Source organism: Euprymna scolopes, chromosome 4 (genome assembly GCF_053919585.1).
Source record: "Euprymna scolopes isolate OS-2025 chromosome 4, ASM5391958v1, whole genome shotgun sequence".
NCBI lineage: Eukaryota > Metazoa > Mollusca > Cephalopoda > Sepiida > Sepiolidae > Euprymna > Euprymna scolopes.
In genome coordinates this window covers 140,749,061-140,774,649 of record NC_136485.1, presented here as the reverse complement: position 1 = coordinate 140,774,649, position 25,589 = coordinate 140,749,061, and the positions used below count along the sequence as shown (strand labels likewise).

At 31.7% G+C, this 25,589-nt stretch overlaps 1 protein-coding gene and 1 pseudogene across 2 annotated transcripts in view; both read right to left on the bottom strand.

Annotated features, from left to right (window-relative positions):
* The window catches only part of LOC145269514 (sorting nexin-27-like), a 382,840-nt gene that overhangs the window by 2,642 nt on the left and 354,609 nt on the right, over positions 1-25,589 (bottom strand). The window contains exons 9-14 of one of the 2 annotated variants that reach the window (XM_080125260.1): positions 24,341-24,430; positions 19,679-19,828; positions 17,156-17,284; positions 15,725-15,784; positions 12,283-12,329; positions 3,613-3,653 (exon numbers count right to left, since the gene is read on the bottom strand). In XM_080125260.1, the coding sequence (XP_079981386.1) occupies positions 3,620-3,653; positions 12,283-12,329; positions 15,725-15,784; positions 17,156-17,284; positions 19,679-19,828; positions 24,341-24,430 (510 nt within the window). In that variant the 3' untranslated portion in view covers positions 3,613-3,619. The remainder of the gene's footprint in view (positions 1-3,612; positions 3,654-12,282; positions 12,330-15,724; positions 15,785-17,155; positions 17,285-19,678; positions 19,829-24,340; positions 24,431-25,589) is intronic. The other variant, XM_080125270.1, reaches the window with a different exon arrangement.
* On the bottom strand, positions 2,974-3,090 carry LOC145274178 (U2 spliceosomal RNA; annotated as a pseudogene).

Sequence of the window (25,589 nt, the reverse complement as noted above, 5' to 3'; positions counted from 1 at the left end):
CATCATATGACCTTGTAAAACGCTGGCATCATGAATTCAAACATGGCCGGAAGTCTGTGGAAACAGCTCCCAGACCTGGTCGCCACCCTTCTGCCATTGATGGGGTATCTGTCCGTCAAGTTGAGGCTGCCATTTTGGAAGATCGGTGCATTACTATTCGCCAAATAGCCCAAGATGTCAAGATTAGTACAGGGTCTGTGGAAACAATCATTCATAACCATTTGCATATGCATAAGGTGTCTGCCAGATGAATTCCCAGGTTGCTCACACCATTCCAGAAGCGAGAACGCGTCGAGTGCTCGAGGATGAATTTGGAGATGTGCCAAGAAGATGAGTCAAAATTTTTCAAAAGACTGATTACACAGGATGAAACCTGGGTCCATCACTATGATCCATGGACCAAAGCCCAGTCAATGCAGTGGAAGTACTTGGACTCACCACCTCCAATGAAGGCAAGGGTACAGCTCTCTGCTGGCAAGGTCATGTTCACACTCTTTTGGGACCAGGACGGAGAAGTGATGACAGATTTCCTGGCAAAGGGTACCACAATTACAGGAGCCTATTATGCTTAACTTTTGAAGAAATTAAAGGAAGCTATCAAAATCAAGAGGCGGGGCAAGATCAGCAAAGGTACCCTCTCTCTGCAGGACAATGCTCCGGTCCACAACTCACATGTTGCCAGATCAGAAGCACGGGTGTATGGTTATGAAATCCTGCCCCATCCTCCCTACTCTCCTGACCTTGGACCCTCTGACTTTCACCTCTTCTCAGCCATGAAGTTGTTTTTGAAAGGAAAGCGTTTCCCTGATGATGTAGCCTTGATTTCTGAAGTCATGTCGTGGTTGGAGGACCAACCTGGGGTGTTCTACAAAAACAGTCTCCAGAGCTGCATCAAACGATTGGAGAAATGCATAACTCTGGGTGGTTCCTATGTAGAGAAAGACTAATAACTGTGCCAAGTTTCGTTGCTCTACTGCTATGAGAAGGGCATTACTTATTGCACGCCCCTCGTATATCCAAAAATTACAAAAATTCATAGAGTAGAAAGTTATTTATAGTTAAAATTTTTCTAGAAAATTGGGGAAAATTGCAATTTTGTAGATGTTTGAGAGTAGACGGTGATTATTTCACACATGGGACACAACTCAAAATGCATATTTTTACATTTCATCGTAATGATGCCCAATTTGTGTAGCCTCCAGTGATAGACTTTTTTAATGCTTAAATCACAAAAGCAGTTGTTCTACATGATAAATTTTTATAATTTTTGGATATATTACTATTTTCGACATGACAATTAAGTAATATTGTTTTTATCTAAAATAACATTAAAAAAAAAAAAAAATGGCCTCTATCTCAACAAACACCAACTTTTTTTTTAATTTCATCATTTTGCATGTTTAGACTTGCTGTATTTAAATTTTACTGTTATTTTATTGTTAATAAATGGTTTTTAGTAAAAAAAAAAAAAAAAGTTATGTGGGAAAGCCATTTTCAATGCAACTAGTTTGGGCGATTACATTGTAATTCTACCAGTTTACTGCTTACCACCTGTGATGACACTCACTTCAGATTAAACGTATAGAGAACTTTCATTATTTTAGAAAACTGAACTTGACTGGCTTTCCTATTGTTTTTAAATTACAATGTAATCACCGCATACTAAAACATGTTTTGTGAGAGAGAGAGAGGGTATCCGATAACTATTACCTTCAACATTATCTTTAAAAAAAAAAAAAAAAAAAAAAAGGAAAAAGGAAAAATAAACCAAAAACTTTTAGTTTAACATCTCACATATTTAAAGAATATCCAAAAAAAAAATAAAAATAAATAAATAGAATAAAACAAGATTAATATTATAAATGGAAAACTTTTGGCTCAAATACTGACTGTTTATATACATCATCTAAATTATACATTCGGTGTAATAAAAGAAAATTGTGAAATCATTTTAAAATGGTATGCGGTCCTATTTTTTTTAAGCTGTAAAATTTGTATAGAATTTGAAAGAATTTACATAAACTGTACAATTATAGTTATACTAGCAGGGAGACCCGACGTTAGCAGGGATTGAATGATATCAACAAATGTTTCACACTATTTTTATTGTTATCAAAATCGGTGAAATTGTGCATTTTTCAATCAAATCCATTGATTGCCTGCTATAGTTGTGCACCCATCATGGTGCACCTGGAGGAAGCTTCACAAGCCTCTTGCAGTGACTTAGTTCACAATACATTGTAGTCTATATTGCACTGTAGAGAATCTACTGTTGATTTTATATGCCTGGCCTTATTGCTTGTGTGGTGATAATGGCTTGAATTAAAGTTTAAAATAAAAAAAATTCAGGTATCATAGTTCAATTGTGTTTTAAACAAGAAACATTCATTTCGAACACACCCGTCATATTAAAGAACCCGTTGTTGATTTTATATGTCGGCCCTTTCAGTTTGTGTTGTTATGAAACTTCTCCAATGCACTTGTGATGTTAGGCTGTGTAAGGTGTTAACTGGTCAAATTTCCTTTTTTCATTCGATTTTTTTGATTATCAATACTTATCAGAAACATTCTGATACAAAACCTATCTAAGAACATTGCCAGGCACATAAAGTACCTTCATGTGAAATTTCATAAAAATCGGCCCAGCTGTTTTCACGTTTATAGGGAACAACCCCATAGACACAAAGTTCCTTTTACACAATAGTAAAGATGAGCCAAAATACAAACATATCAATGCCCCGAAGATAAAGTATTATAACTAATTAAGTATTATAACTAATCATGTATGTTAGAAAATTGTTAAATTTTTATTTCTGATAATGGTAAATAATTCTAGGTTGGCAGCAACATATGATAAATCCAACGTTTTTCAATAGGTATAATCGAAAAGAGATGAGCTACATTTTTTGTACCTATTTACAATGCCTCCCCATGGGACAGAGTTAGACACCAGGGTTGTTTTTTAACGTGGAGAAAAGGTACAAAAATAAAAAAAATTGTGTCAGTCGTGAAGGACTGTTCCTCCACTGACAGAACAAGAAATTGAATAGATACTACACTTTGATCTTGGCCAAAAGGCCAAGAAATGATCAGCTACATTTTTTGTAGAGTAATGATTTTTCTCCGCAGTTGTTTCCCCTGTCGGAAAATCTCTAATACACTTTTTACCTCTTGATGTGGCAATAATATTACATGCTAGGACGAATGATGGCTCTGTAGTGACAGGATACTCACAAGTGTGAATAACTTTTTTGTATGGAAGAGGAGCCCACCTTATTTGCAGCAAAATTCAAAATGTATTTCTTAAAGGATCTATTGCCTAATAAAAAAAAAAACAGCATAGCAGTCCATCTAAATCAAAATCAATCGTTTCTTGATGTTCTTGACATAAGAATCCCAGGTTGATCGAATGATGTGCTTAAATAGCATATGAATAGAGAATCAGCAGGAGCCTTGCCTTTTTGTGCCTAAATTTTTTGTTTATAAATAGTAAAACCGTTTGTATCAAAAATGGTTGGATTGCAGAAAGGATTGCGGATTGTTATCAATGGGTGGAATATTTTGGGCGTCAACAACTTGAATAAATTGAGCGAAATGATATTGAATACTTACAAAATCCTCAGTGGCCATCAATAAATCTGTCAGTATCTTCACTAAAAAAACAAAACAATTGTAAATTCAAGTTAGAAGAGAAGAATGGCATTTTTGTTTTCATAATTAAAAAAAAAATAAAATCTAATGACAACACAAACATTTAAGAATTTACAACTGGCATCTATGAAATGTATCATCTCAGCACAAGTTCACCTTTTTAATAAATTACATTTAGTTGTTGAGGGTTTTTATTCAGATAACAAAACAAAAACTTTATCAGAAAAATAAAAAGAAAAGAAAATTGATTTCATGAGCATTACAAACTCTCACTGCAAACGAGAAATGAAAAATCCAAGTTCATCAAAGACCTACATCATCTACAAACTAGCCTGGGTGCCCGGGTGTTTGGAGCAAAAAAAAAAAAAAAAAAAAAGTGGTAGCAGGCAGGCAGGCTTCAACACGTATGGCAAAGGAGGAAAAGAACATGAAAAAAAAAAGTGACGTCTTTGCTGTTGCACCCATTGCCAAACCAGAAGTGACGTAGGTTTAAATTAAGGCTAGTCAATCAAAAAGAGAGGATGACTTTCGAAAATATTGGCGAAAAAGCGACCCCTCCTTTTAGAAAAGTGTCCAGTTGAGGGTGAAGGAATTAATGTTTTTAGCCAATTTTTCGATATTTGTCATGGGTCGAGCTTCAAAACGATACCGATATCATGAAAATCCGTTACCTCTGTCGAAAGTTTTAGACAAACATACATTTAAATAGACAGGTGAGATTTATATCTATCTATATATATAAAAGCGTATATATATAAAAGCAAAAATGTGTGTTAGTGTGTGTGCATTTTTTCTGTATGTCCGCCAAAGGCATTTTTCCCCCCGGGCTTCTCGGTCAGGTCACTCCTTAAAACTTTTTATATACCTCCTAGATAATAATATCTACCAGTTATTACTTGGGATCGCATCTATCTTTAATTTGCCCGACTTTTATGCGCTATTTTTGAGATTTTTTCAATCACTCCATCTTCATTATGCTTTTCAGTATAAAAAAAGCGAATGCTGGGACGGGGGAAAACAGAAACTGGCTTGCAGCACCAAACTTAGTTTCACCTTAATACGGTCAAACATCATGTGACTTAATTTTCTCGCACCTGTCAGTTTCACTTTATAAACGTTAAATTAAGACGCTTTTCACTTCCTCTCCCCTCATGGCTGAGATGGTTAGGTGTCACGGTTTTTTTCCCCCTTTTGTTTCCACCTTCACGTCAAGGCTTCGGGTTCGAGCCTACCTTCCTACACCTACTAGTTATATATATTGGACAAACGTCTGTGTGACTGTATGTGTGTTTGTATATCTCGTTAAAACTTTCAAAATCCAATTCAAATAAGAATGATTCTGGTACTGTCTTAAAGGACAGTGACTCGGATGCATAATATATGAAATTTAGAAAAAAATATTCATGTTCTCTACCTTAACAATCGCAGAATCTAATGGAAGAGTCGCAAAGTCGTCTATTTCAACATTTGCGCGTGAACTGGTCACCTCTCAGATACATTAAGTACATAAATTTGCAACGTCATGTTATGACCATTGCTATGGCGGAATGGGTTAGAGGGCTGTCTTTTTTGTTTTTTCCTTTTTACAAAGGAGTCACCACTTATCAAAGCCTGAAGGCCACTCAAGGAAAGCTTTAACGGAACTATATGGTAATCGTTAGTTGTGGAAATTTGATAAATTGGATTATTTAAGGGGCTGCTCATCAAGAACTTGTTGACGTTGGACTTTAAGACAATCAGATTGTAGTCAGCTGGAAAGCAGGCAAACAAAACCGAGTTCCACAAGCATGTAGTTCTAAGAAAGAAGCTTTGTTCATGAAATCTACGTTTAGGTGTAGGCACAGATAAAGAGTGGGGGAGATTATTGATAGTGGTTTCAGCTAGATGAGTGTTTTCCGTGAAAGTTTGATGGGGGGGGGGCATAAGTTAGAACTCAAATGAGCACTTGTGTTCACGCCTAGCTTACAGTGGACGTTTTTTTTTTTTTTTTTTTTTTAACATGTTGTTGAAAGCATTTATTTCGGTAAACTTTTGCATTTAAACAGAATTAAAAGTTTGTTTTTATATTTTTGCTTTTGTATCATTTACTTTGCAATTTTCTTTTTATTGTCAGTTAATTAAATTAAAATAAAAATCATTTTTCTTATTTCGAATTTTTTTTTTTTTCAGCAGTTGATTTAAAGATCAGATTACTATTAAATACAGGATCATTACTTACATAAATCACTTTTTTTTTCTTTTTTTTTTAAATCGTAATTGCTAAATACTTTTTTTTTTCTTGCTCACATGCCCCTAGTCTGAATTCGTAGCAGTGGGCCGACATCAATGGATCTTTCTATTTTCAAACTGACATAAATTATTGTACAGTAAAAAATAAATTAAAACAAAAATCCTTTAGCAATTGTAATCAAACGCAACTTCAATTTCTTATTTTATATCACCCAGGCAATGCCGGGTAGCCTTGCTATTTGTTGTATAATAGAGAAAATTATAATAATTTGTATTTATGTTTCTGAAATTTATAGACATGGATTGATAATTCGGATTATTTGGACTCTTTGAGAGGCTGAAGGTTCAATCCTCATTGCAGGCAATACGAAAAATTACATTAGATTTTTACCTAGTCATGCCTGACTGAACAAAAGTATGCTATCTCCATGGATTAAATTAAACATTTCGTTTAGAATTTAATGCAGATTCCTGAGTTCAATAAGATACACCTGAAGAAGGTCTGCCAAAATGCTGTGCAAATAACACTCAAAAAGGAAACAGTAGTCCAAATAAACCAAATCAAGTTTATTTTAAAATTACTGTAATAGGTGTGTACATCATGAATGTCAAACAATATACAAATTGATCAATAACTCAATATTATTAAATAACTAATTTATTACAAAAATATTGGTTTTTTTTCTTTAGCCATCATAAATAGTAATATAGTAGTAAAACAAAAACAGTTTCCTAGCGACTTGCTTACCTGTTGGTAGCCATATTGAATTCTAAATAAACACTTACGCTATACATTTTCTTATGTTCATTTATTGTACGAATTATATTTCAGTTAGGAATTATGAATGCTTAATGGGTTAGGAAGTTACTTTCAGTATAGTTTGTATAGTTTATAGTTACATAATCACATTGACACTCTGGATCTTGTTAGATCACCAAAGTTGAGCAATGTTAACACTGGCTGATATCAAATGAGGGACAATATAGGAATACTAAGCACTGTGTATATTCAGAAAAGTGGATATGTATAATAGTTCAGGGAGATGATGTTTGTTTGAACTTGCACAGTTCCAAGTCACCCTTGGTAAAAGTGTAGCACTTGCTAGCCTTCCTCTGATATTTTGGAAAATTACCATACAGGGGAGGGGGGGGGGGGCAGATCAAATTCCTCAGTCATGGCAATACAACTAAGAAAGGTAGGCTCCGTTGAAACCCAAAACCAGATAGAGGAAGCTCATTGGCCCTGTATGGCAATCTTCTAGCAATGTTATTAAGCAAAACACTCCCTTTTAATTTGTTATTTTGAGCCAAACTGTCATGAGAATACTCATGTCATTGTGCAATCTGATCCAACCAAAAATAATGGAACATAAAATAAATGAAATAGCAGGAGTGACTGTATAAGAATCGGTTCATCATACTGAAATACCATTCAGAACACAAATATATTGCAAGGCAATTATAACCTACCACAGAGTCTTCATAAGCAGTTAAAAAAAAAAAAAAAAAAAGGAATGTCCGTTGTGGAATCAGTCAATCCAGTTTCCAGGCATCATAAGAAAGTGTGGAGAATGTTGGCAGCCATACTGAATTCTAAATAAAATCACGCACGATACATTTTCTAATATTCATTTATAGCTGAGCTGTACTTTTTTGGGTATCAGGGTTAAAAACCTGCAATCTTGCATGTAAAGCTAATAACTATGGTCCATGTGGAGGATTTCATGCAAACCAGACAATTCTGAAATACGATCTTAATGTCTTTGTATGCTCAGAAAATCCATTGTTTTTTTTTGTTTTTTTTAGTTTTTTTTTTTTACCTCTGCAAAAGAGGTTATGTTTTTGGTCGAATTCGTTTGTGTACAGTCTAGTGTCAATATCGCTGGACCAATCGTCACCAAACTTGGTTAAAATATTGGTCAAGGTGTCTCAATTAGAACTGATTTAATTAGGGGCCAAGGTTCAGTTTGCCAAGGAACAGCATGAAAATCCAACATATCTTAGATTAATATGGATAAAACACTTTTCAAACCAGCAAATACATTTCACTGATACAAGCCAACACTGTTCTGTTTATGCATATATGACCAACATTTTATTGGAAAAAATTTTAAACTGCCAATTGCAAATGGAAATTTATCTGCCTTTGTAGTCCATTATGCAAGTATGAATATTGTGCAGTTATTTTTTCAAAGTACACAATTAACAATTGCACATTTTTACATTAAAACAATTTATTTTATCTATACATTTTCTTGACTTGTATAACTTCAGATTCTTTTAATGATCTCAACTGAAAGATTCCAATATATTCATGCAACCCATTTTTTGATATCATCATCACAAAATCAGTTAATATTATTTTAAAAACTATTTACACATTGTGAATTTAGAATATTCAAGAGTTATTTCTTTTTCTATTCAAGTTATCTCCCCTGAAACGTTACTAGCACACAAAATGAACACTGCTTTTGGAAGGTGCAAAAGACTTTTTTCATGTATATGCAAGTTTTAAAACCAGATTTTGATTCTTCTCAACCGCAGGCTTCAAGTTAAGTAGACATGTTTCTACTTGGCTTCATATTTCTACACGTTTTCATGCCGTTTTGTCAGATCTCACTTCTTATTGCAGTTATACAAGGCTCCCAGCTACCTCAACATGGCTAATTTCTACTGATCGTAGCTATAGTTCCCAAATACAAAAGCAAGTCACATTTAGAATTGCCCATCCATCTCTTTATAAATTGTTTGCTCTGGCAATGCATGTATATTTCAATTATGTTTGGGACATTTGCATAAAATTACTATTATTAACTACATGTGTGATTTTACTTTCTTTTACATATCATGCATTTGACAAACCTTCTCTGTGAGAAATAAATATGTATATATATATATATATATATATATATATATATATATATATATATATAAGGATTTCTATTTCTTTCCACCAATTTTTATCCTTTTTAAACCAAGGAAAATAAAAATTTATTTTTTCCAAACATAAATCTGTATCTGATGAGTTGTTTAGTGAATTTCCACCATTCAACAAAACATGTGTAAGACAAATTATACTACTAATAAAATAAAATGAGCATGATGTAAATGCATCTTTGATTTGGTATATTTATTTCTGATTATATATATATATATATATATATATATAGATATATATATAGATATATATATATATATATAGATATATATAGATATATATATGATAGAGAGAGAGAGAGAGAGATAAAACAGTCATCCATGAGTGTATGTGTCGCCATAATTACAGCTCATCAACTTAGCTGACTATGACAGGATTCAAACCTACGACCACCGAGCCCATAGTCTCGGGTGCATGTTCATTGGCTGTGGGTTTGAATTCTGCCATAGTCAGCTATGCTGAGGAGCTGTAGTGACTACAAAATAGATGTCCATGGATAACAATGGTTGATCATTTTACTTTTCTGTTACTCTGATAACGGGAATTTCAGAGAGGTTTTTACTTGTATGGCCATGGTAATTTGATGTGGAAAAGGCATGCAAATTGAATATACATGTAGTTTCTATATCAAACCCGTGGTACCTATAATTGATGAGAATATCTAAGAAAAGAAAACCAGAGATTTTCATGGTAATAGAGGAAAGAGATAAATGGTAAGCATGGAACCAATAATACAAGTAGCAGAGTTTATCATCATCGTAGTAGTAAAGTTAAATAGCTGGTCATGTTAAAAGAATCCAGGGTAAAGCAGGAAGGAAAGGAATGGAATCTGGTTAATAGATATCAAATCAGTAGAACGGAGAAAAGAAAAAGCGGGAAAAAATACAAGGTAACCCCCACCACCAAATAAAAAAATAAATAAATTCCACCAATGGAATCATTAATAAAATCCATAATCAATTCTGCAATCCAACCTTATTTGATATAAATAAAATTTACTCTATAACTGACTTGTGCACCAAGTTTTAGTAATGAATGCCCAACAGTCTGTTTTATTACTGTTCAATGATATGCCGGGACATTTTAGTGATTATCTTATTAATAGGAGGTGTGAGCCTGAAGGTTTCACACTTACCATAGTTTATTCCCCCATTCCAGCCTGATTTTTTATCTGTGGGACTATTTCAAAAATAATATCTGTCAAAACAATCCTCAGACTGTTCCTGAAGTGAAGACAATCACGGCTCAAATTAAAGCCATGTTAACAAAAGAACATGCCAAAGTTATTAACAAGGTTGTACACCATATCTATGGATGTTTATTAATGGTGATCAAATAAAAACTGTTGGAGGTTCTTAACAGAAACTTGGTGGACAAGTCAATCATAAAATGAAATTTAATTGTACCAAATATGGTTGGATAACAGAAAGGATTTTATTATATTTATGATTTCACATTTGGCATTTTAGCGTGTGTCGGAGTCACTTTGTATAAAAGGCCTTTTTCGGATGATATTTTCCATAGCAGCTTAGGAAATGTTCTACAACAAGTAAACCAGAATGTGAGACAAAGTACAATTCTTCATCAATGAAAAGAAACATTTCATCAACATGATTAAACATTTATGGAACAGCTAAAAAAGTTATGACATTTGTGTGGAATAAATTGATTATTTTAGAAAATTTTAAATATCAATTTGGTTATTATTTTCTAAGAAACAGATTAAAAACATTTTTTAAATGTACAGGTAAGTAAATCAAAGCAAATTGACAAGAAATTTAGAAAATTTAATAAAAAAAATCTCGGGAATAATTTCAGCCTCCAAATTTTATCAATTTCAAAGTTTTTACCTATAAAATTAATTTCATAAACGTTATAAAAAAATTTTAATATGAACTATTTTGAAGAGTAAAAGTTAAAACTTTTTTTTCACTGAAGTTTGAACTGTCAAGTTTTTAAAATACTTAAATAAGGATATCTTAAAAACGTGCAATGCATGCATGGTCAGTTGATAGTTTTGGATCAATTAGGTTTTAAAGACCCTAGAATATAAGCAAAATGAAAGAGACAATTTCGGGTTGATACTGATTAACTTTTGACATGCATAGCATCTGTAAACAGATAATAAACCTCTTAAAAAAAATTTTTTTAAGAAAGAAATTTTTAACTATATGGTGGGGCAGATTGCTGAAACAATCTTTCACTTGGTGATACAAGCACCATAATGAAATTTATTAGGTTTGCTTCTGCAGCCATCTTGAAAACTGGCAGCCATCTTGAATTTTCTGATGGCTAACATGGTTAAAATGTATGTTCTGAACATCATTTGTGCCAATGTTGGTGCTTGTATCACTAAGTGAAAGATTCTTATGGAATATTGAAATAACCTGCCCCACTACTATTAAAAATCAACTTTGTGACAAAAAGAAAAAAGAAAAAAAGAAGATAACTCTAGTGTATCTGCTTATTTTACAGATACCACGTGCATCAAAAGTAAACCAATGTTGAGCTAAAGTTGTCTCATGTTTTGTTTATTTTCTGGGCTTCTTGAAACCTAATTGAGCCATAGTTTTAAATGGTAGTTTCTGAAATGGCTTAGATAAGGATTGATAATTTGTATCATCCAAACTTCTATTGTCATCTTAATTGTTATTTTCACACAAAATCTCTGCCAATGTAACTTCCGACTTTCTTTGGGTGCATCTTTTTGAACTAAGGTACCTATAAATAAAATCTTGATATGAAGCCTTTATAGATATAAAATATATAAGTACATTGTTCTCGTTCTGTCAGACTTATTTTTTATGCTATTCTTAATTATTATCACTTGTAATGAACATTAAACTTTCAACCTCCAGCATACGATCATAGAATTGATTGGTACTCAACACCTTTATTCATTACTTTACAGTTCCATGGTAATTATTTAACACTTCTACTTAGTCATGGCTAACAAACGAGAACAATCTACTTCTGTTGATTAAATAAAAGCTTCAGTTTGAAACTCTGCATGGGTTGAATGTTCAACACACGGATTCCAACAGAATTCAAAAAGGCATTGGCTAAAACATTGTGAGAATAACAACAATTTAATTATTTACATAACTTTTGGAATATGATACTTTTTTTCCATCATGAGTATGTACATTGTACAGATTTTTCTTTATTCTTGTTTAATATAGGAAGAATTCTGGACAAATGTCAATCAAAATAATATTCAAGTTTTCTTGTTTTCGTCACACTTTTGGAAACAAATTCTGCAGAAAATTGATTATCTTGAGAGGAAAAGTTTACAAAATGCACGTTTTTTGCATAAAAAGTCAAGAGAAGAAAAATGTTATTATAAAAGGAAAGAGGTTGGTTTTTATTTTTTTTTTTTTTGCTATTTTTTGGCCCCAGCACCTTTAACGAAAAGTTCAAGAAGCAAAAGAAAGTTTTGTTTGGAGGAGAAACAAAATGGTTACCTTTCTGCAGACGTTTGGTTTACTGTAGTAAAACCAAGCTTGAGTGGCTGGTTGATATAAAAATGAAGATTCCAATTTAATAAGTCGAAAAATTTATTTTTATAAACGGACATTACTTTTGTTTGAAAATTTTGCTAGGAGAGAGATGAGTGGGGGGGGTATATCAAGTCTTTTGGGAATCATTTAATGTTGAATCACAAAAGCTATTTTTAACGATGTAGAAACACTTAATTTACTTTCACATACTTAAATATTCATCTAATATTCTAGACCTATAACTGTATTGTCACTTCTGACTTAGTAAGCTAGTTTGGAGTAGTGATAAAAAGTCATTAGAAGATTACTTAACTATAAAATTCTAATTTTTATAAAATAAATGCTTGTAGAGTATTTTACAGTTTCTTATGTGCAGATTAGAGGTGCATACCTTTCTCAACATTACTTGCATAGAATTGAATATAATAAATGTGACTGGATTTAAATATTAGAAACAGCCAATTCCATTAATTTACAGCAGCATCCAACAGGCCACCGACTCCGTTATGTTTTTAGAGATCAAGATTCATTAACATATGATATGGATTTAAAAGAATTAAGGGATTTACTTTTACCTAGAGGCATAACTAATGTTAATTATCCCAATATGTTATAGAAATTGTTGGATTATTAATCTCATCATCAGATTCCAGTGGATCCTCCTTCTGATTCAGCTCTTACTTTCAGCGGTGACACGCCTCTGCTCGAAAAGGCGAGCGGGACAAAAATATGTTGGCCTTCTGATCGACATCTAAATATTGCATTCAGGCTGCAAACAAAGCAAAGTGCATTATTTCTCATTCAACACTTTTGTGCCATAAAGTCTATACTGACACTACAAGAAACTATTTGACTGCCAATTTCAATTGAACCACTAGAGAGAGACTTCCTCAGTCAGGATCCTTGGGCGTTGGAATAGATTTCCAAGTGAGATAATAAATGCACTAACAACATAGCAATTCAATGTGAATTTGGACAGGTGGTAGATTACTGTGTCCTCTTCTGTATCAATTTATACTACCCTATCTCTAAATTGCAATTGAAGCACGTTTTAGTTTTTGCTAAATCAATTAAATTAAATCATTGTTTACTCACTAGGAGTCCTTAAATGAAACTTTGTCAGTGATTGGCAATAAATGGTGCTCCTGGAATGTGAGTGAAAAGACTTGACAGTTTTCCAGCATTCTTTGCATCTTTCAATAACTGTTGTAATTCATGTTGCATTATCACAATAACCATTTACCATAGATTTCTCAACAACTGCTGGCCTTTTATGAGATTTGAGTGGTAACAAGTCTCCAAGATTTCTGTACTCTCTGCGCCCTTTCAGGGGAGTCTTTTTTTCCAGCTTCCTTGATCTTAGATGATATGATATACACTTGGGACTTTTAATAATTTGAACAGATCAGACCCCAAAATACTTCAAAGCAATTAAAAACATTTGTTTCTGTTAAAACTATTTGAAAATAGAAATTGATCAACTTTTGTTTAATTATGAATTTATAAAAAAAAAAAAAAAAATTCTTGATGCTAAGCTTCCATTAAAGAGTTTACCATAAATAAAATTTATTTAGATTTTTAAAATCAATAAACTTTGATGTCTGTTACTTCAGGTTTATATATTAAAAGTTTAAAGTGAATTTTTTCTTTAATGCAAAAAAATAAAAAGATAACTATGAACCCCCCGCCCCCAAAGACAAAATACATATGTATAGTACCATTCCTACTAAGTTTTAAATTATAACCAAATCTTAGAGTAAATGTTTACAGAATAAAAACTTGATAGATATTTTATATTTGGAAGAATTATATCCCTTGCTTTGTGAATATTACTTTAGATAATTAGGCTTCTTGAAACAGGACTGAAATCTTACAAGAGTTCAATTTGAATAACTTATTACTGTATAATAATCAACTTGCAAAGTGATTTTTCTTTATGATAGAACTTTTAATTAACCAATTATTTCAAGGCTGATATGAAATACTTAAATACACATGACACGTTTGTACTTTTATTTTTACAAATCTAAATTTGTGATATATAAAAAAAAAAAAAAAATATTGTTTTTTGCTTTTTTTTTTTGTGAATGTGTATGGAGGGGGGGTCATAGTTTACAAATAATTATATATGAACAAATTACCTCCCTTGCCTTGCAAATCTATACAAATATAAAGTTGAATTTTTGAGGGGGGGGGTTGTTTGTTTTTGTTAAACCAACATTGATATTAAAAGCTACTTTTTTCTAATTTCTATTAAGAAGTTCATTTTTTTAATAAGTTTTAATTTGAAAAAAGTAGCTTTTAAACTTCTGGGTCCTAAAGGCTATGCAATTATGCAGAATGTAGAAAATATGCATAAATAGAACTGAGCATAATAGTTAAATGAAATCAATCATCCAATAAAAAATTAATAATTAAAATTCGTTTTTGAAGTTGATCGCATATCCATGACTGAGTATATTAAGAAGTTCATTTTAATAAGTTTTCTCAGCCATGGATATGCGATCAACTATAGTTTTAGCACATGCATGCACACACGCGCACATATATGTCATTTTGTTTTTAAACTTTTGAAATCTTTATATATTGGGTACACTTTAATAATCCATAGAGGACTGATTCTATAATAATAAATACAAAATCTAAATAAATTAAAATAACATATTTAAGCATATTTTATAACCGAGCAGCCTGCTTGTACTATAGTCTTTTAATTAGCTATACCCTTATATTTAAAAATGTTAAAAGAAAATCTTACAAAAGTCCAATTTGAACAAGGCAAGGTGTTATACTGGATAATAATTAGCTTGCAAATGATAGAAGTTTTCATAATTAAACAAATAAATAAAAAAAAATATTTAAAAATACAGTAATTTTTTTGATAAAGATGGATAATTTCTACACAAAATACAAAAATATTTTTTTTTATAACTTTTTTTTTTTTTTGAGAAAAGAAATTACTTGATACTATTCCCTTAATAGTTTTTCCTTAAAATATTTTTTTTTCATCTCCACAAATAATTTACCAGATAGTATAAGATTAATAATAGAATTATTTGCTGCGGATTTTAAATTACTTGGTCAAACAATTTCCTTTCTTTTTTCTTTTTTTTTTCTGCTTTCTTTACTAATTCTGACTCCGCCGTTATATGAATGGTAAAGAATTTTTTATTTTTCAGATGTACACTATTATAAATTCTATGAGATATTTTTTTTTAAGTTGACAGGTGATAATTAAAATAATGGAGGACATAGATAAAATGTTAAAAAAGCTCAACACCACAACATTATTCTTCTTCCATTTTAAATAGCACTCCGTTGAAAAAAATGCAATAATTTCAGTGCATAAAAACAGCAAACTATATAATAAGATTCATGAAACATTCAATTTTGATTGAAAACTTACCTCTTTTTGCCAATCCAGTTCTTCAAATATTCTTTCAAAACTATCATACATATATACAAACTGAAATAAAAGAAAGAATTGGTCAGATATATACATTGGCAATTTCTCAAAGGTTTTACTCGTGTAATATTCTTATCTTGGTACAAATAAGTTATTTGAAACTAATTTCCCCAGCTAGAAATAACAAAAAATAAACTACAAAAGAAATGTTTACGTTTCTGAATTTTTGAGATGAGGATTGGTTATTCATATTATTTGGATTCTTCGGACTATTGTTCTCAGCTTGAGTGGGATTTTCACAACGCAAAGACCCATGGTGCAAGGGTTAGAGTACTTGGAAAAAATTAATTATAAAGTGCTATTCTCCTGCAAAATTGAAGGTTCAATCCTCTGTGTGGGCGACTAAAAAATACAATTGTGAATTACTTAGGACCTCTATCCAGTCATGGCTGATGGAATAAAGAGCATGCTACTCCTGTGAAGAAAATAAAGGGTCCGCTCGAAATTTTATTCAGATTCCCATGAATGTTAAGCTGAGGAGCTTGAGTGAAGTAATTCCAGTTAATGTATCAATAGCCATTTAAATTTTTTTTTAATAAAATACTAAAAACTTATTTAGACTATAGAATTGCTATTTTCATTAAATTAGCTTTGAATTCAAATAAAATAGAATATACATTATTTTCAACCAATGAGTAAAAAATATTTCCACTAGAAGTATAAAGTTTTGTTTTTTTTTAATTTGGCCTCAGCTCGCTTGTAGCTTTTTTTCATGCAATAAAAGAAATGGACATAGTTATTAAATACTGGACTGCAGAGAAACTAAGTCATTACAATAACATGACAATGTTTAACAGTCTGAACAGATACACACTCCTTGTATCTTATAAGCACTATTTAAAATAACTTGTGGGAGAACAATCAGCAGAAAGTTTAGTTCAACCGATTTTGGGCCCAGCTCTGTTGCCATACAAATGTTTAAATTCTCCATCTTATGTTTTAAAAATAAAATTGATACAATTGAATTTGTACAAACTGTGTTATTAATTTACGTTGATTCTTCTAAATATACACTTGCTATGGAGGCTATGGATGCTGAAGCTGGGATTGAAACTAATCTGGATACTTTAGTCTTGTGTTGTTTTTGCTGCATTGCAATGGGTCCACCCTGGTTGAGTTAATCAGGTTTCTTTGTTCTACTTTAGCAAAAGTAGTTATGCTTTTAAAATTTTTAATAATTTTGTAAATAAATAAACAAGACTACTAGGGAATGGCAAATAGGTTAAAGTTTAATTCTTGTATTCTATAAAAAGTAAAATTTTATTCTATACATAGACAACATTATTGGTAAGAGCCAAAATATAAACTGTAAAGAAAAATGATAATAAAAATTGATATATAAAACAAACAAACAAGAATCTGATTACTTACATAGGTGGAGTAAATTCGAACTAGTCTTGACTTCTTGTTTGGCCGGAAATATTCAAAATTAAACGACATGGATTCATCATCTATTTCATAGTTCTTTATATCGGACCACTTTATTTCTACAACCTGGGGCTAGATGAAAACAAAATACAACAAAAATAATAGTACCGAAAAATAAAAAACAGGCATTTTTTTTTTTTTTTTGAATTTTTGATAAAGTATTTTCCCAAATTAAAAAAAAAAATGTGTTGAATTAAAGCTAATTACAATAATGTAATGTATTTTTATTTTTCAAATTTACAAGGGCCATTCCAAAAGTAAAGACTCCTATTCTTTTTAATTCAAAAAGTTGAATAGCTATAAAGACAAAAATGGTATCATTTAAACGAGAAATCTTTTGTGCTCTGGAATTTATTTTTCTACATAATCACTGCCATTCTCAATGCACTTTTGCCAGGAATTCAATAACACTTCTCTGCTTCTAACACACATCCATGACAGAGGTTGCTTTCTTAGAGTCTCACACCATCAATATCTGTAACAGAGAGATGAAAGTTTCAGATTATGAATGCATAAGTTCAATCATCAAAACAGTGCACTTTTCAATTCCCTTCTGATCCATTCGGGGGGGGGGGTAAAAAATTAGGAGGCATTACTTTTGGAACGCCCCCTCGTGCATGTCATTTGAATCAATACATCAAGTTATGAACAACTTCTGTAAACTGTACACAGTTGACCGCTATCAATTTTTAAATGTAAATCCTGAAAATACAAATACTTTTTTTTTTCATTATTTTTAATTCCAATTTGCTTTTATTAATTCCTACAAATGGGCCAAATAATTTTTACCCCACCCTGTATTTACTGCTTACAATTATTTTGGTTGATTTAAGAGAGAATTGTTTTATAGTGTAGGAGGAGTTCAAATACAAATTTGAAGAAATTGCCTCAGATGGTCATTTCTATTTCATTCAAATTAATATATCATTGTATTCTTTCAAAGCATGGTTTAATTTCTCCATTTTATGACATATCAACACCTTTTATGTAATTTAATGCAAAAACCCAATACATATATTGTCGTAATTATATATTAATAATTAAACACAAATCACTATTTTTCTTATAGCTGAAGATAGGGGCAGGCATATTTTTTCCCAACAGTATAAGAACCTTATCAAATACAATAGATACAAGTGACGAGCTTATTGTTAACACCGAATGTGAAATTAGAAGAATTCAAGTCTCATCAAAACTGTTGTGGCTGATATAAGTTCAAACCTGTATTGAGCAGTGAAAGTGGTTCCAACTTGTCATGAAAAAGTCTTTACTTGGCATGTGATTTGAAAATTAAACAACTGTTGAAATCATAGGTTACTCACAACCTAGAAGCAGAATGACTGATTAATGCAATGCATTATAACGAATTTCAGATCAATAAGGTGAATTTTCAATTTTTCTGCATTTGCGTTGGTTAAAATGAATGACGCGTGTGCATTATAATTCGATATCATAGAAATGTAAAAACGATTATGTAATCATGTGTCATGTAAAAATGACAAAAAATGATCAAGTAGAAAAATTATTAAAAGTAAAAATAAAATTTATCAAATAATGCAACTTTATTGCATTTGTTAATTTTCCTCTGTTGTGGCAATTTCAAATGACAAACTGACTTGTCTCCCTTGGTTTATTAACTTCTGCACCTTCAAATTAGAAAATGACAGAGCAAGAGTTTAGTAAATATAGTAATTTTTTTTTTTTTTTTTTTTAATATAATTCTAGATCTACTACTGAATTATTTTTCATAATTTTGTGAAGTTTTACTAACATAATTGACACATAATTATGTAATGTTTTCTTTTTAAATTTAAAATGCATTTTTTTTTTTTCTTAGATATCCAATTCTAGAGCACCAAAAGAATTGAAGGAAATTGTTCAGAGTCTAGAATCTGCTGACTTGGAACGAGAGGAAAAGAAAAAAGCAGAAAGGGGAAATTAGAGAACATCCAGTGATTGTGAACTTCATTGTTTTATCAACAGTGATAAGTTCATTATTTTTTTTTTTAATTTATGTTAAATTGAGCTTTAAAGGTTGTGTTGAAGTTAGTACAAGCAGTGCCTTGGTACTGTTGCAATATTTTTTCACTATTTGCACTAAAACTCATGAAAAAACATTTCTCCTTTCTTCAGCTATAGTAAGCATTTGTTTGGATAATTAGTCTAGGGAAAACTAATATATAGGGTGAACACTACACACACATACAAAAAAAAATGCACCTTTAAAGTTCATAAATTCAAATGTTGATAAGCAAACTCAATAAAGATTAAATAATATAAGATAATTAAAAGGAACGGAAATTCAAAATTCCCAGAAGACTATGACAAAAACACCCGAAGAAGGCTGGAGAGTAGATTGGCTGAAACGGAAACATTGAACAGTTACAAACATATTTTTTTATTGCTAAGTGTTGACTTTCAATTATCAAACTTAAAAGTGGGTAGGAAAATAAATGTGAATCTTACTTCAATGGATCCATCTTCTTTGCAGGCTTGCAGGCGGAAGGCACGGATCCCTATACTTGCCATCACATGACCATCTTTGCGCGAGTCACACGCACAATGTGGGAAGACAATTTCACCATAAGCCTCCAATCGTCGAGCCACTTTCAAATACTAATAGAAAACAAGTATGATTAACTGGAGCGAAATACAAATTCTGATTTTTATGAATACAAGGTGCAAATGTTATTTGTTCACAACATTGTCTACGAAAAAGTAAAATACTTTCATTTTTTTTTTTTTTAAGATTTCTTCTTCAAACTTGAGTCACTGTCTTTAGGTGTTCTCTCAATTTCAACCTGCCTGTGATAATAGTTTGAGGTGATTTCAAAACCATCAACAGGCTTTTGTCACCATCTTCCAATTTAAGCCCCCAAAAGATATAGTGGATTCTGGCTTTTAGCTAATCCTTCATGTTTCAGATCTGGGTACAGTGGAACCTATAAAATTTGTAAAGTACATGCTACCTTAAAAGATCAAGGAGTTTAAATTTAACGATGCACTACAACTGTTAACAAAATTATTTAGTTCAAAAACATCTCTCTTCCCAAAGAGGTGGAAGTGGTTGAACATTACAAGAAGGGATAAGACTATACAACTTTTGCAAGCATAGTAAATAAGCACTGTGATAATTTCAGATTATCTTTATTAAGTGCTAATAATTTCAAATGTCTCATATTTGCACAAGAATTGGTGTCGAACACAGACATTGAAATTAGGAGAGTCTTTAAACTGGAAAATGAGCAAGATTTAGTCCCTGTCCAGAATTTCCTCTATAATAAAAAAAAAAAAAAAAATAAAGCAAAGTCTGTATGAGGTGTATCCCATAATGGAAAGAAAATATTTTCCCAAAAATCACAATTTGATCAAGTATATTTATTTTTATAAAGAAAATTATTTTTAAGCAAATTTAAGTTTTCCCACTATCTCCAAATTAAAAATGGCTTTCTAAAATCTTGCAATCATTTGGAGTTATTTCCCTTGTTTTTAAGTTGGTGTCGCAATATCGTTGCTATTCGTTGGGCCAGAAAAGTTTATTTTCTTTATAAAAATAAAACTACTTGGTTAATTTATGTGATTTTTAGTGTTCCCATGGGTGTGAACATCATACAGACTTTTCTTTATTTTGTTGTTTAATAGGAGGGGAAATCTGGATAAGTGCCATCTTTCTTTTTTCCATCCCCCCTGCTGACAATGTGAAAGTCAGAAATGTATTAATTTTTCCTTCTAATATTCATGCTGTGCCTCTTTCACAAATATGGAAATTCAAAAACTGTCAATCAATTATTCTGCAAATAAAAAAAGAATAGAAATCTAGTCACTGCTTTTTTTTTTTATGAAATCAAAAATAAAAACTATACTCATAAAATTAACAGTTGAAAATTGCCAAGAAATATCGTCTGCACTCTGCATATCCCTGTCAGGACAAAGGTTATATGCAAACTGTTTGCAAACCAAGAAGATTAAATTCAACATGAACAAAAGAAAAAAATATTCAAGATATGTCAAAACAGGGACAAAGAACATCAATTGATGTGACGAAAATAAAATACACATTATTTACATTGCTTTTTAATTTATTCTCAGTATTATTATGGTACTATTTTTACTAGTACCACGAGTTGTCGTGGTCCCCCCCACCCCTCATCGTCGGGAGGTGATTTGGTCGCGCGCGGAGCGATACACAAGAAAAAGGGAACCACAATGCACTTTCGATTCCCTGAACCTTTTTCCATTCTGGCAGCCATCGGGTAAGGACACATATTTTGGCTCTCTCCTCTAGCACTAGTTAAGGAGTAGCCAAGTAGTTAGCTTAAAGTTTTATAATTTAAAAGTTTAATTATTGGTTGTTGATTTTTTACTAAATCAAACATTGTAGTATATTTATGTGCTAAATAAAATAGTTAACATTTCACATGTGTATATTGCAATTGTGTTGTGTGTCATTTAATCTGCCTTAAGTGTCGAGACGGTGCCAACATCAAGAAGATTCAGCCAAAGAAACCACCAGAATGAAGACGTAATTCTGAGGGAAGGAAGGAGCCAGCCACACCCAAAATTCTAAGGTATGCCTTTATACTTCACTCTGACAAAAAGACGTCTAACCGACACATCCTACTGACTGGCCCATTGTGTCAGTCTGGTACTGTTTCCAGGACATTTACGTAATCTGTGGGTCGGTCACGCCACTGACCAGCTCATAGTGTTACACTATACCTTATTCAGGCATATGATTTATTCATGTACAGTTTTGTTTTTCATAACTATATTAGATATACTTAGGTTAGAAAAATCTATCATATGGATAGGCATACAAGAACAGTTGGTTACAAAAAAAAAAAAAAAAAATAAAACCAAATTAAAGATAAAAAAAGATCTAAATACAATGGTTTATGAGAATGTTGCATTGCATGCTAGTACTGTCAGGCTACGTAAATATGTAAATCATTAGTTTGTCAAATTTATGTAAAGCACATCAGCATACAAAGATAATCAAGAGACTGTTTTAAATATTCGGGGAGGCGAGTTAGATGTATTAGTGTTTAAGATGCCAGACTTAAGGAGAGGAAATATTATAGGCAAGAGGTCAAATATGAATTATAGGAAAACCAGGGAATTTTGGCTGAAGGTAACTGTCAGCGATCTCAAAAGAAATGATCAAGAAAACACATGTTTATTGAGAGGAGTATTATTAATTTATTTATTGCGGACTATTATCCTCATTTTTTAGTGTTGTTTCATGACGTTTTGGCCAACTATTGCTATGGCTTTCATCAGGTAAAAGATGAGGAGAATAGTTTATAATAAATAAATGAAGAAAATGCATGTTATTATACTGCAAATAATGTAATCTAAAACGTTTTATGCTTAATAACTTCTCTCTGATTTTCTTCTCTATAGTGTGATAGCAGCTCTAATAAAACATTTAATGAATTGGTTAACCAACTCCATTTTAATTAACCAGCTATAATGTAATGAAATGGCATGTAACTCTTTATCTGTACCTAAACCTAAACAGATTCCATAAACAAAGCTTCTTTCTAAGAACTGCACACCTATGGAACTCTTCTGCTTCCCTGCTTTCTAGCTGACTTCAATATGGTCGCCTTCAAGTCCAATGTGAACAAGTTCTTGATAAGCCGTACCCTTATGTAATCAAATTTACTAAATTTCCACAACTAACGATTACTACAACATTGTCCCATTGACTACCATACACTCATTAACGCCTATCCTCGAGTGGCTTCCAGGCCTTGATAAGTGGTAACTACTTTGTAAAAAAAAAAAAAAAAAAAACTCAATAAAACTAGGGGTTTTCTTGACATGATCCTTGTTGAATTATTTTCACCATCATCACCTGTTTAACATCTATTTTACATGCTGGCACTGTTGGATGGTTTTCAGAAACTAATTTCTAAATTAACCTATGTCTGGCCAGGTTTTTATTTATCCCTCTTCCTCCGGTCCAATTACTTCCTCCTGTGTTTTCCATGACTTTCCCTGTGAACTCAACCTGCTATCTCAAAGGTTCTACATTTACAAACACAAAAACTCATCTATTCTTTCAACATGGCTGTTGATGACTCAGTTTAACTTGTGCTTTAAAAGAAAAGGGTGTTCAAGCTTTGATTTTCCTTCTCCAACAAACATGGACATAGATACAGGCAGGAAAAAGAAATTCCCCGCAGTTTATGGATGGTTTGGTTTGTTCTCATTTTAAGCCATATCAACCATCTATGAGTTATTTAATGCTGAATAAAAGTTTTCAAAAGGAAATCCTATACAAGGCTTCACGTTGGAAGCGAAACAGTCGCACTTGCGAGTGATTTTTCCAAGTGGTGACTAGAAATGATAAAACGTTAATTCTTTGGCGATTGTGTTTTTTCATCAGCAATCTTCCAAAACCTGATTACCAAGTGAAAAATGTCTTTTCAACCTTCATTTGTTTTTTTAATAATATGAGCAAAAGCAAATTATTTAAACAATATAAGGTTTAATAAGAAAATATACGCTTTTTTTTTCCTTTGAAAAACAAAGATTATTTAAAAAAAAAAAACATCTGAAGAAACTCAAATGTTTTTTATCTTCAAATCTTAACATAAAATTTGGTGCATATTTAGAATTACACTTATTTAAAAAAAAAAAAAAATACAAAAAAAATCTTTATTATGTATGTACTCGTCACAGAACGAAGATGTCATATTCCGACAATCATATTTTACTAGCAACTTTTCTATTTGGCTAGTAAACGAAAATATTTAGTTGTCAAAGTTCAACTAAAGATAAATTTATCTGTAGAGCCTCAATGTAGGATAATTATTTTATACTCTTAAAAGGAAATCTTACAGCTAGAATGATAATGTTACACCCAGAAAACATTATTCTTCAGCACTGGTCATCTTATTTGATATTAACATGATTGACTCGCAAACACCACGTCTTAGCATCTATTTGGGAGGAAAATAAAAAAAAAAAGGAGAAGTAAGGTCTTGATTTTTAGAATAATGAGATTGAACAACATAGTTGGGAGATGAACTTATAGATATTAGGGTATCATGTAACCAGCTGGCTGGTCAGATTATTAACATTTTGAAAAATATCAGATTTAAAAAGCAGTTATCTCACCTCATTAGTCTTTGCAGCGTCCTGTAGAGCCTTTAATTCATACATCCTATCACCGGCTTTTATCAAACTTCGGCTTACATCATCCACAGCCTTAAAAAATAAAATAAAATAAAATAAAATTAAAAAAAAATTAAAGTAATTAAAAAACACACAATAAAGATTAAAAATAACAGAATAGTGAATGTTAATCTTTCTAAATAAAACTCAATGTCCTTGTGTGATGCATGTATGTTTTTTATAGAAAGAAAAACTAGGAGTCTACATAAAATTTAAAAGCATATTGTTATGTAATGTTACAGGGGGAAGACAATGGAAGTGTTCTAAATCTCTAAATGCATCCCAAACGTACTATAAGTGTGTAACCACCCCCAACCTTAAAACTTCAAATATATCTATTTTATGAAATCTGAATTATATATATACTAGCAAGGGTACCTGGCGTTGCCTGGTGTAAAAGAAAAAATAATATGCTAGGGAGGTAGGCCTGAACCCTAAACCTTGAGGTAAATAGCCTGAAAACTTACGACACTAAGCGGGCAGAGAAGTGAGGAAGGGTGAAATTAAACGTTTAAAAAAGCAGATGTTTAAACGAATGTCAACGTGTGGGTTTTCTAGGTCAAACATCACACCATGGTAATAGAGAAAATGAAATCACAGCGCAAATTTTGTAACATAATAAAAGATTCAGACGACCTCATTTCGTAAATCGGACATATAATCTAGACAGTATAAAAAGTTATAAGATGGCATTTTAACAATATCTCATTCATGAAAATCCCTAAAAGAATAAAATTTAATATTTTATACTGTTTTCCCTGTGATGGAACATTTTGTAAATTCTAAAATTTTTATGAAACATTTTATTTTATAGGAGAGATAAGTGGTCAGCCATACAATTACTTCAAGTCAAAGGTGATCCAAAGGGTCATTTTTCATCAGTTATAAGTATAGAAGACTGGGTGCCGTGCTTTCTCAGGATTATTCCACTTATCCTTGATCTTCATCTTATAATGCTTAGTGTTTAGCAAGGTGGTATCAAGTACTATTGTTTAAGTCTTCAGCATGACTTAAAGATTGAATCCTGGTTTTCTGTTCCATTAGAAAAATGCCAAATGGTTTGGATAGATAAAATAATCAACAGAATGTTTTTGCGGGATACCAATTAATTTCTGCGGAAAATGAGATTCAATGTTGCGTTCTAATATTCAAGAAAAAAAAGCAAGCTTTCCAGTAAAGTTCACTCTGGACG